Genomic DNA, 12085 nt, shown 5'->3' on the forward strand with positions numbered 1-12085 from the left:
GTCTATTAAGACCGTCCATATAGAGTTGCCAATTGCAGTCCTTTACCCGTACAAGACCAACCCAGTGCTACCCCAGCATGGTCGTGATTGATAATGTTTTTGCTCTTTATTTCATGCTTATAACGGTTCGTCAGGGGCCCATCGAACGCCAGCAAATGTTCATGATAAGTATTGTACACCAAAGTGGATGTGGAACGCCTGATACGTGATGCAGTTGGTTCGCTCTCCCTGCCACCGTCTATACAGTGCATCACCGCTGCCCCCCTCGTCCAGTCCCTTCTCGTTTACGCATGCGCGGGCGCCATACTGAGAATCTTGCTCCACTTCTTCCTCCGTAGTTCAGCACCGACGACACCGTTGACACGCGTACCGATGGGGTCTCCGGCCTTGCTGATGAGGACGCAGGCGTTGTCGTCGAACTTGACGACGCTGCCGTCGGGGCGCTGCACCTGCTTGCGCGTGCGCACGACGATAGCGTGACGAATGTCTCCTCGTTTCACCTTGTTCGCCGCCGAGGCTGAGCCCATACCGGCATCGGAGGCGCCGCGCTGCTTCTGTACGATGGCTACTATACGGTCACCTTTGAGGGGAGAGGGGCAAGGCAGTGTTAGCGCATCGCTTCTGGTGGAGAGGGAAGGAAAGGAAGAGAAGGAAGATTGCGATCCTGGCGGGTACCGGCTTACCGATGGAGGCATGTCTCTTCCGGCCGACGACCAGGGCGCATTCGACGATGGCGGCCCCAGAGTTGTCGATGCAGTTCAGCATCGTCTATGACGGCAGCACCAGGACATTAGTACATAGCACGGGCGGTATTGAGCTGACGGACGGGCACTAGCTGTGCATACCTTTAATTGAATCATCTTGTCTGCTTTGGAGTGTTCCTTGCGACAGGGCACAGCTGGAGGGAGAAGCTATCTCGATCTGATATTGCGTTTCCGGGTTGGTCGACAAGGCTGGCTGTCGTCAAAAATTTGGGCGCAGGCAAAGGCAATTGGAAACGGGACGGGGATTGATTGGCCGCAGCCTCGGGATCGGCGTCTTCAGGTCGAGAGCTTAAGACAGCACGGGCAGGGATCCAAGGTACATGCCGCAGGTATCAATCGATAAGTCTCGGCCAGCGACCAGGACAGGCGACAAGGTCGTCTTCTTCCTCTCTTTTTTAGTCTTAGCCCATAAGCAAGCAAGCAAGCAAGCAATCAATCGGTTAATCAATCAAATCCCCGTATTAGACCGGGGCCGGGGTCAGGCCTAGCTCCAGTCTCTCTCACCCTTGTCCCTCAGCTTCTTTCCTTTTTTTCCGCTTCTCTTCCTCGATAGTTGACGTTGACATGGGCAGGCGTCCAGCCCGATAGGGGCCACCTGCTGGCCGAGGCGGGTTGACCTGCCACCTGCATTAAGTGGGTGCATCGTCATGAATGGGGAGAGGGAGGTATTGTCGTTTCAATGTAATGGCCCAATCTCAATGGTGCCTTCATCTTGGAATTCTCTGAACAATCATTCTGCTGTTGAAGAAGCTTTGCACCGAACTGGCGCCTCCGAAATAATTCGAACAATTCACCTATTCAAGAGGATCGGCGAATAGTCCGTCGATCATCCCGTCTCTTGCTTGTTCTCTCCTGTCAACTGCCTACCTATCCTATATCCTGTCACACTACTCAACTCCGCCAATCGACTTGCAGCAACAATAGACTCCCGCCGGCCCTCTTGACTTGTCAATCCCTTTTTCCTTTTTTTTTCTTTTCTGGACGCTACACACAGCCTTTCCTGTGTGAGCCCTCCGAACAATCTCATGAGAAGACAATAGCTGCAGCTTCTTCACCACTTGGGGTGATCTCTTTGGAGCCCTTCTCTTCTTCCTTTTCCCACACCTCTCACTCCCTCGCTCCTGAGGCTTCTGTACTCAGTCCACACATCTTTGGTTGTTGGTTCTCTTGCGCCGCATAACCTCTCGTTTTGTCTGTCAGCCAAAAACGTATTCTGTTGCATGAATCAGTTGCAATCACACTCTCTTGGTTCTTCCCATATGACGACACCTCATTTGACCCAATGACCAGCCTGTCAGACTCCAACTGAATATATCTCCCAAACCGCCAGCCCCAATTGCGCCTCTCGCCAACACATATTTTGGGGGTGCAAAAGAACACCGTAGCACCATCATCACCTCAGCCCGGCTCGTCTCTTCTCGACACTCATTTGAGGGGTGCACCCAGGGCCCTGCTCAACCTTGACCAACAGCCAACCTTTGGGCCACGCCGTTTCTTAGGACCAACTTCTCCCAAAGTTTGTAATCTCCCCCAAGTTCTGGCTCCAATTTTGGCCGTTGCGAACATGGCACCATCTGCTGCCGCCGCTGCAAAGAGGCAGCCGATCACTTTAAAGCAAGTGCAGGAGTACGACGACATCCTGACTGATGCTCTCGTTGATCGTGTAAGTATAAATTTTGGGTGGTTGCGTTTTACGATGTGTTGGCGCAAAGCGTGCTGATTTTCGCATAGGTCTACTACTGGACCACGATTCCCAAGAATAAAGCCTCATACCACCCCTCGAGAGGAATCAAGGAGGAGGAAATCGCCAAGATCATCCAAGATCACCTAATTGTCAAACCCGAGCCGGACGTTGCCGTGGCCAAATTCCTTGCGACAGCTGGCCTGCGCAAATTCCACAGTGGTCTCAAGACAGAGAAGGAGAAGGACGCATTCCGAAAGCACCTACGTCGCTACATGCAGATCTACCTCCCGGACAGTCCCTTCGAGGTTAACACGACGAATCGCTACACGATCAGCACGCACGAGGCAGCCGTGACTGCTCGACGCTTCATCAAGAAGGGGCAGCCGGTCAAGTACCTTTCTGGCATACAAGTCCTGATGTCGGCCGAAGAGGAAGAGGAAATCTCGAGGCGCAAGAAGGATTTCAGCATTGTTGTGAGCTCGCGAAACAAATGCGCCAGCTTGTTTATGGGGCCTGCGCGATTTGCCAATCATGATTGCGACGCCAACGCCGAACTCAAAATCATTAGCCAGTCGAGTATCGAGATCTATGCGACGAGGAACATAGATGTGGGCGATGAGATCACGGTCACGTACGGAGACAACTACTTCGGCGAGGACAACTGTGAATGTCTCTGCCAGACTTGCGAGACCAGACTGGTCAACGGTTGGGCACAACCAGACGGCGCGATCACCGTTCAAAAGAGCGTGGAAGAGGAGGCCGAAGCCGAGGGCTACACCTTACGCCGGAGAAGAAGAGATGGAAGTTCAGCTCGTTCTTCGAGGACGCCATCCGTCACACCAGACATTCGCCCAAAGGTGCGCAAGTCCGGCTCTCGAAGCCTACTCAGAACGAATTCCGGCGCATCTATGACCGACTCACCCGCACCCGAGACGTTGTTGCGCCAGAAGCGCAAGCGCGAGTACGAATCGCTCAAGACACCTCCCGTGACACCGGCCAAAAAGGCGAAAATCATGGAATTCGAACAGGTTCCGATCCCCGCAAGCCTTTCTAGAAGAAGCAGCGTGGCGAGTTCTTCTACTGTGTCAGATCATGTGACGGGTGCGACTTCCGATTCGGGCAGTGCAGAAACGGATCTGACAATTCCTGATGATCTGAAGGAAGCTAAGTCGACGTTGCAGTCGCCCAACCTGACCCCTATCAAGGCAGCGATGTCTTCTCTTAAATCGGAGGAATCGGACATGTCGACATTCTCGAACGTAGCAGCATCTATAGAGCCCGCAGGATCGACCGAGGGAGACGTGACTCAAGAGACTGTTTACGCAGCTCCTGCTTCGGGCATTGTGGCCAACTCTGTCCCAGTGTCATCTTCCAACCCTGATGACGGCGAGACTGTCGATATGATAGTCATCCCTCCCCCGCTGACTCCGGCTTCGAAGCCAGCCGAGCAGCTTCCATCGACGCCGCCATCAGCAATCAACACGATCCAGGAGTCACCTGCCAAGAGGGGACGCGGTCGACCCCGCGGCAGTGCGACAAAGCCCAAGTCAGCCCCTGACTCACCAGAATCGTTACCCTCATCTCAAACTCAAGAGGTCAAGGTTGAGGATCCTCATCAGCTCGATGTAACGTCAACCGAAGAGCTAGAGAAGTCGACAGCCGAGTCAGAGACGCACCGGACACCTGGAGATTACACACTAACTCCACTGCTGCTATCCGGCAACTCTGCGTGGATCATATGTACTTTATGCAGTTCCGCCTTCGTTCAGCAAGATGCCTACTACACGCGCAGCTCATGTCCTCGTTGCGAGCGGCATTCCAGGCTATACGGCTACCAGTGGCCCAAGACGGTGAAAGAAGGCAAGCATGATAAAGAAGAGAGAATTTTGGACCACCGAGAGATTCACCGGTTTCTCCATGCCGAGGAAGAGGCCAAGATTCGTGGTCGGAAATACACCGCCAGCGCCAAGCGACAAAGCGAGGTGGCTGAGGAGACAGTCGCGAAGAAGGTTCGAAGCCCAGCGACTCCGAGTATGACGGGAAAGGACGAGGGGGAGGTGAGACGGAGTGGACGAAGGCGTCATCTATCGAGCAAGGCCATCGACGCATGAATTCTCGAACCGCTCTAGCCTTTCGACGACGGGGTCCAAAAAGGATCAGAAGGAGGTGTCTATGGGCGGAAGGCGAGAATGGCAAGCTTACATCTCGCCTATTGAGATTTGCTGTTCAACTAGAAGGTTGGGAGTCCCCTTGACGGAGAGAGGCTTGGTGAACAAGGCCTTGTTTCATTTTCTCTTGCGGTAGAGAGCACAGCAAAGCGTTCAAGCATACCCGGCGTTGGCGACAGACATCGTTTTTGTATATTAGTTTTACATACGTAGCGCATGCTGTTCACGAGACGGCGTCACTTGGCCGGTGCGTTCGAGACATAGGCTACGCGCTGGCTATAATTGTTATATACGAGGCCATTTCATTCATACTAAATGCTTGTTGGCTCGCCATGTTGCTGCCAATAGAGTAATCCTGGGAGCAGAGGACGAACGGACAGAGTAATACTGGTCAATGTGAGCAGTCGCTTAGGCTTTGTCGGTAGGTGTTTCTATACGTCTCACCGGTCTTCCATGCATGTCGCAAAACCTGCTTCCTCTTTTGATATACAGTGAGACGAGACAAAGTCGGTCAGTGCACCCAAGGTAGGAAAGACACTGAAGAACAAATTATAAGGAACCGGGTCGCACCCATGCTGTTATCTGACGAAACCATCTTCGAGACCAGTACTTTGGAGAGCGGTATCTTGTCGCATGTTCATCGACAGAGCGTCACGAGCCAGTGAGATATTCCATTTCAGTGTCAGGACTATTTCTCTTACCAGTAGATAAACCCAATTTCTAACCGAGTCCTTTCAGCTGCAGCAAGCCCGGGAACGGTTATCAATACAGGCCTGGCATCCACCACCATTTCTCGATTCACCCACGATGTCATTCTGGATATATCTCCCCGAGTCCTTCATCTCGGTATTTTTTCACCCGGAGGATCTTCTTCCGCATTGGGTCTGGTTTTGGCTCGCTTTCTATGCCGTTCTGTATCTCCTGGTCGCCTTTTTTGTGCTGACTTACCAGCTGGTGGCACAGGATGACCGAATTCACTACTTGGAGCGGCATGCTGATTGGGCGCAAAGAAGAATTTTGACGCAGAGAGCATGACCAGAATATTCAGGGATATGAACAAGGTAATATTCAGCATGGTTGGACCTACGGGTAGCAAGGCGGCACCACAGTCGGGTTGAGGGAAAAGAGGGATACAGTTGAATGAGATAAGATGTGACGGGGGTGGGTTGCTCATTACCCTGTGGTCAAGGGATAAGGGATGTCGGCACAAGTAATGGACATTGGGGAGGCAAGTGGCTGGGAAAACTCGACGATATGGAGGTTTGGAAGACTCATTGTCGTTCTTCTCCCACCTGACGACTGGTAACCACCTACCCAAGTAGGCAGTTATTGGTTAGAATCATACCCAGATTATTCTGAGTAGTTGATCACAGCTTGACAAGAGAACAGGAAACAGAAACGCATATACTACCTGGAATGGTCATTGTCATTGTACTGACAAGGCATTGACGGCGCAATGACAAGATCTTGGCTTTGTTTAAATATGGCCACAATGGGCTGTAGCTGCAAACGGTTTCTCCCCAAATATTGACAAAGACATTTACGAATCTGCACCGGCATTTTGCATGTTCAACCGTCCAGCAAGTTGGATGCCATTTTGCAGAACCCCAGCAGCACCATCTTCACCACTACGCTACATTTTCACTTCACCTATCGGCACCCACCCCACCTTTCGACCAGATATCATAATGGGCGCACACATCGAGGTCCTCAGTACGATGGCCAAGACTGACCACGTCAAAACCGTCTACAGACAGGTATTGCATCGCCCATATTTGACCATCTCACAGAAGCATAGGGAGTGCTGAGGCTGATATATCTATTCACGTATTAGTGGGCCAGATTCTCGAATGACTTCGATTGCATGTTCCTTTTCACGCTCGTCGTGGTAGTGGCGTTTGGGTTCATCATGCTCGAGGTCCTGGACGAGGCGTGCGAGAGGCAGAGGGCGCGGCTGGAGAGGGACGACTTGGAGAAGCAAATGTTTCGAAAGGAGGTTGGGCAGGCAAGCGCAGAGCATAACATGTATCTAAAATGGGCCGGTGATCACGGATGCTGACGGGACTAATGGGGGGATTAGGTTGTGGCTGGTCGGCGGACAAGGTCATTCTGGATGCACAGCCAGTCCCGCCGCCGTTGGATATGGCGCAGTACAATCAACACACAGCGCTATGATATCTGCAATACTTCAAATAATAGGGAAAATTGTGTGTTCTTTATTGCGAGGCTGAGAGTGGAACTCTATTCTCTAGATCTGCACTGATCCTAAACCGATCTCACGATGTAAGCCCACGATCCTAGAAATATCGTGGCGCTGTGTACGTAGTTGACGCCTTCTAGTGTGCTATACATTGTCAAATATCACGTCCGACATGTTTTATAAATATTACTTTGTCCAATGGCTCTCAGTCTGCGTGTTGGCGCCTACTAGCAATTGTTCCATACAAGTCTTACTTTAACCCTTCCCAAAATAGACCGATATATATATATATATATGCAAAAGCCCTCGTACCAAGCATGGCATTTGCAATAGGAGATCTTATGGCTCGCCTGGCATGGTCAGGGTGGGAAACAGTACGTGATGACACATAGGTTCCCGTACAACAAATACTGCCAATGCTAATTCACAGAATACAGGTACAATCCAATTTTACTTATATGGTGTTTGCCGTCGTGGACTTCTGGGTAGCTGCCGGGCTGTTCGTCATAACTTACGTCCAATGGAAGGAGTTCCAAGTCAAGCGTCTATATGGTCCCCCAGGGACGAAGTCTTATACTGTCGGCAATATCGAAGAGACGCCAGCACAGAAACTGCACCAGCAAACACAAAATGAAGGGTGCAGTACCATGAGCCAGGAGATCTGGGGCCGGCTAAAAAACATCGAGGATAAGCTCGACGCCATATTGGAGACGGTACAAGAGGGCGCCCGCCCCAATCCCGAGTCATCTTCTGCTACTGCTGCCTCTCACGATCATGAGCCGGGCGTAGAAGAGGATCTGTCTGCTAAGCCTCCCTCCGATAGCGACAGCGAGAAGCACGGAGCAACGTGCAATTTGTCGGAAGGTGATTGTGATGGGAGAGCTGGCTATCTTATTATTTGGTAGTTTCCATCATACCATGCAAGGTACCATTCAAGGGTAGATGATTGGATTACGGTTTTGTTGAAGGCTTTTCTTTTCTTTCCTTTTTCACCGGTCAGCGATGTTGCATATGATTCATGAGATTATTATGTAGACAAGATTATAGATGAATAGATAGAGAATGCAAATATCTGAGTTTTGGAGGCTACAGTTGACCGAATGCGGCAAGCTGGTGAACCCCTTTGTTGGCTGTCCACGGCCGGACGAGGACAATGGGCCCAGGGAAGGCAGAGTCGATGATCTTCTTGCTTGGTCTGTGTTTTCCCCTTCGGTGTATAGTTTCTCTCAACCCAACGCTACAGCGGTTTTGCTTTCGCGTATTCCTATAGAATTCAAGTACCGAGCACACTCCATCAGACCAAAGGCGGCCCAAGTCACGATGGATCTTTTCGCGGATTCGCGGCAGTTGGAGGAGCAGACGAAGCATATTGTCACTGCGGCAACGAGCTGGGCTGCAGAAGTGCACAATACGGTGAGTGTACTCTCGGTTCTGATTTGTACTTCGCGGGGGTGTCTAACATAACGCCCGCGATCTAGCTTGCAGGGATACGAGGCAACACCAGCCAAGTCTTCTTCTGGTCCATGTTCGCTGGGCTGGGCGTGGCCGTGGCCGCCACGCTCTGGACATTGAACCGGCTCCACGACGAGCTCAAGGAGCTGAACCACCACCAGATCGTCTACCGAGAAATGTGGCTCGACGAGCGCGACCAGATGCACAGGCAGATGGAGTACGATGAAGAGCGGAAAGACGACACCATCCACAACATGCAGCAGCAATGGGGCATAGTGGAGAAGAACAAGCGTGCGATTATGGAAAAGGGCTTCGCGCAGCAAAAGACCTGGTCAAAGCCCTACTGCAAGAGGCTGCGGGAAAGGGGCCGGCGGAAGGGTCGGCGAGCCAGCAGGTGCGGATTCCAAAGCCGGGCGATCCGGGCTATAAAGAGTTTCGAGACTCTCTTGGCATGTATGCCCAATACAGGTTTGCCTCGGAAGGGCGCGGTGATTAGAGGCAGCGATCCCAATAGCCAGCCGTCTGAGCAAGATACTTGAGGCAGGACGGACTATGCATAGCCAGTCGTAATCAACTCTACTTTTGCAATAGCCTCTGCCAGCGAATAATATGCAATACCAGTTCTAAGACTTGACTCCAACCATCAACCCGCTTAACGTTTCTCATCCTTAGCGCTTTCCTCTGTCGCGAACACTTCTTGTAACTCTCTGACCGTGTCCATGAATTGGCTCGCACTCATGGCCGTCATGATGTGCCACCAGCCGTGCAGCTCCAAGAGCCAAGCCCAGGGCAGCCCCACCCGCCCCCTCAGCAGCCGGAGCTCGGCGCAGAACTCGAGGTCGATGTTCCACAGGACGTAGGCGAAGACGAGCAGGGCCAGCGAGATGCGGCCGCGGGCCTTCCAGATGCGGAGCTTGTCCTCGGGGAGGGCGGGCTTGCGCCAGAAGAAGAGGTGGGCGACGCGGATGACGAGGAGGACCATCATGAGGAAGAAAGCCGAGGCGTGGTAGATGATCTTGCCGGTCCAGACGTAGAAGGCGGCGAAGAGGGGGAAGACGATGTTCAGGGTGGTGTTGACGAGGCGGTCGTTGGCCGAGGAGCGCCCGCGGACCGTCAGGATGCCCTGCAGGAGCGCCCAGGCCAGGCCCAGCATGCCGAGCTCGTCGGCGTACTGGAGCGTGTGCCGGAGCGAGGCGTGGAACAGGAAGGAGCAGACGCCCAGGACGAGCAGGGAGACCGACATGAAGTCGGTGCGAGGCCGGAAGAGGCCTCGGCTGCCGGGGCCGTACATGTAGCGAAGGGCAAAGTAGACTGTAAGTGTGTCAGACGGGATGGATACTACAAGGGCGCAAGAGTCTTTGATATACTGAGCTCTCTTACAGGGGATTTCAGTCATTCATACCATAGGGCAGGTTGGTCATGGAATTCATGAATTCGGCGACATATCGAGTGACGACATAGTCTTCCTCGCAGAAACTGGAAATACGCCGTTAGCCTTGGGGGGAGGGCGAGTATTGTGTACATGTAGTTTAGAGGTTGAGCTGCTGTGCACATACTTGGCAGTGCTTGTTGGCGGGCTCCAGGCGCCTAAGAGCGCATAACGGTCGCCCGCGAAGTGACGATTGTGGTGGCCCATCTCGAGGTGTTTCCTGCAGCAAACGCACTTTGGGGCTGGTAGAGGGTTTCTGGGAAGTCTGTATGGCCGTCGAGCTTGTTGTCAGCTGCTGGAAACGCGAAGGTGCTGGGGACCAGAACGTTGGATCGTCATGCAGGTACGGCACTTTAAGGCCGGTAGGCTACATACTTAGTAGACACTCCACTAAAAAAGGGATGCTTGCTTGTTGTTCAGTTGGTAAAGGTGCTAACTGAACTGAGCGAGCAGCAGCAGCAGGATCCAGAACAGGCTATGCCAAGAGGTCCGTCCGTCCATGTTGGTTTGCTCAACTCAACCATTCCTTTTGGACTTGCTTGTCTCGAGTCTACGAGGAAACATATGATGCTGCTCCCAGATGGGAATCGGAATTGAGTAGTCTACCTCGTATCTGTGCAGGTGCATATTGTCTGCCTAATTCAAGTTGCGTACCCCCCTGGCCTGGAGCGGTCATGTAGCGAGCTGGACCCCTAGAAATATGAGTGGTCCTGGTCCCGTAGTCAGTTTGTTCGGTGAACAAGTGACGATCCGGCGGGAACTCGCTTAACTCAATTGCTACACACATGTGCCAGCAGACGCTATCGTGTTATGGTGCAGCATGCACAGCCGTTCTATCGGGTTCTCTGGCATCATCGACGGCCCTCGAGCAGTGATTCCGCCCGAGGGGAATACCGCGGCACCCAAGCTCCAGGGACCACTGTGCCACTGTCACCACACGTCGCATGTTAATGGCAACGTCGCGAACCCAAAACCTTACGATGGTATCCTCCACGTCAGCTGAAATCGGTAAGGGCCATCGTATACCTGCCGGGGGGCACTTCAGTCTTCAGTGGCCCCCGGGAGGCTCAGCTCGCTTGACGGGGCCGAGTTGTTGATTTGGGGCATGCCCACCTAGGTACATGTTCGCCGCGCGGCGTAATCAACACCCGACTCGAGATCCGGTAACACGTGCATCAACCTACCAACTCCGCTGCATGCTTTTTTGGCTGCATGTATACTTCATCGGCAAATCTGTTCTTCCTAGTGAATTAGTTTTACGTTGACCCAAGCGCACGAGGCTCAGTCACTTGGAAGAGCAGATTACGAGTGCGAATTCACGAGGTAACACCCTATTCTACATCAGTCTTCACTGAATGACCATTTACCATATACACTCGCCAAGTAGAGGGAAATTGGTAGACGCTGGCTTCCGCGGCCATGGTCTTCCAGTTGCGTGGAAAGGATGGGTTCGATGTTGTCGGGATCAGTCGTGAAGTAACCAGTCAGCCCAAAAAGGTAGATACAGCCGGACCCTGCCAAGTCGAATTTTGGTGTCATATCCTCAAAAGTATGGTCGCTGAACAGGATATTGTGTTGGAGCTTGATAAGCTACAAGGCGAGGGGCCATTGGTACGGGACCAATGACGCGACTGGCTTACAGCCGTGTTGCACAGCAATAAGATGCTCGACCTGATAGTTATTGGCGGACCGTCAGTTGTTTGCTTAAACTAAGGGCCTCGTTCATATGTGATGAAAACAAGCTACTCACCTTTTCCCGACTCCTTTGGAAAAGAAAATATACCTGTATGAGCAGAGAACTGCAGCAAGCGTCGCTGCAATCATTCGCACCTCATCAATGGAGCCCGGGACCCCTCGCACGCCAGTATTTGTAGTGGCATTATCAGTACAAATCATGAGCAGCCTCTACGAGGTTTGCAACATGGTGGTGGGATGTGAATCACACCAAGAAGAGAAATGCATGTTTACACTAAACCAACAGCACAATCCACGAGTCTGCATGGAATGCACCCATGGACGCAAACTGGTGTTCCATGATGCATGTCACAATCAAAGCTGTGAGCTGCGATTAACCCCGGTGGTATTGGTTGGAGTACCTTACCAAACTGCACAGAGTACAAACGCTTCTTAGAGGACTCCCCGGTACCTACGAAGGAGGCCAAGCGAAAGGTATTACGACCCAGTGAATGATCTGCCGCCAGGATTTTGAATCGAGAAGTAACCAGTTGTGATTGCTGTCATATAGCTACACATACCGGCGGCATGGTCTTTAACCATCCGCCGGTGCTGCTCCTTGTGGGCCCGTAGCAGCCGGAAGCGGCACCGGAACCGAATCCGGGGGCCGGAGCCAACAAAGTCCGCCTGCTCCGTTCAGGCGGGCTCGAAGAC

At 52.5% G+C, this 12085-nt stretch overlaps 5 protein-coding genes across 5 annotated transcripts; 3 read left to right on the forward strand and 2 right to left on the reverse strand.

Moving 5' to 3' along the window:
• Window positions 1-284: 284 nt before the first annotated feature.
• On the reverse strand, window positions 285-765 carry PG997_012333 (mitochondrial 54S ribosomal protein uL14m; the record flags this gene model as incomplete). The annotated part of the gene is made up of 2 exons (XM_066816647.1): window positions 285-580; window positions 684-765. The coding sequence occupies 2 exons, from the start codon at window positions 763-765 to the stop codon at window positions 285-287; spliced, it is 378 nt and encodes a 125-aa protein (XP_066662339.1).
• A 1563-nt stretch (window positions 766-2328) lies between these two features.
• Window positions 2329-4559, forward strand: PG997_012334 (histone-lysine N-methyltransferase SET9; the record flags this gene model as incomplete). Its single annotated transcript, XM_066816648.1, has 2 exons — window positions 2329-2427; window positions 2496-4559. 2 exons carry the CDS (start codon window positions 2329-2331, stop codon window positions 4557-4559), a joined length of 2163 nt encoding a protein of 720 aa, XP_066662340.1.
• A 2715-nt stretch (window positions 4560-7274) lies between these two features.
• On the forward strand, window positions 7275-7721 carry PG997_012335 (uncharacterized protein; the record flags this gene model as incomplete). Its single annotated transcript, XM_066816649.1, has 1 exon — window positions 7275-7721. One exon carries the CDS (start codon window positions 7275-7277, stop codon window positions 7719-7721), a length of 447 nt encoding a protein of 148 aa, XP_066662341.1.
• A 618-nt stretch (window positions 7722-8339) lies between these two features.
• Window positions 8340-8807, forward strand: PG997_012336 (uncharacterized protein; the record flags this gene model as incomplete). The annotated part of the gene is made up of 1 exon (XM_066816650.1): window positions 8340-8807. The coding sequence occupies one exon, from the start codon at window positions 8340-8342 to the stop codon at window positions 8805-8807; it is 468 nt and encodes a 155-aa protein (XP_066662342.1).
• A 113-nt stretch (window positions 8808-8920) lies between these two features.
• Window positions 8921-9904, reverse strand: PG997_012337 (YPC1-alkaline Ceramidase; the record flags this gene model as incomplete). The annotated part of the gene is made up of 3 exons (XM_066816651.1): window positions 8921-9579; window positions 9671-9744; window positions 9825-9904. The coding sequence occupies 3 exons, from the start codon at window positions 9902-9904 to the stop codon at window positions 8921-8923; spliced, it is 813 nt and encodes a 270-aa protein (XP_066662343.1).
• Between the last annotated feature and the right edge of the window lie 2181 nt (window positions 9905-12085).

The sequence above is a fragment of the Apiospora hydei genome (genome assembly GCF_038363865.1).
Source record: "Apiospora hydei strain CBS 114990 chromosome Unknown utg000009l_segment0_segment0, whole genome shotgun sequence".
Taxonomy (NCBI): domain Eukaryota; kingdom Fungi; phylum Ascomycota; class Sordariomycetes; order Amphisphaeriales; family Apiosporaceae; genus Apiospora; species Apiospora hydei.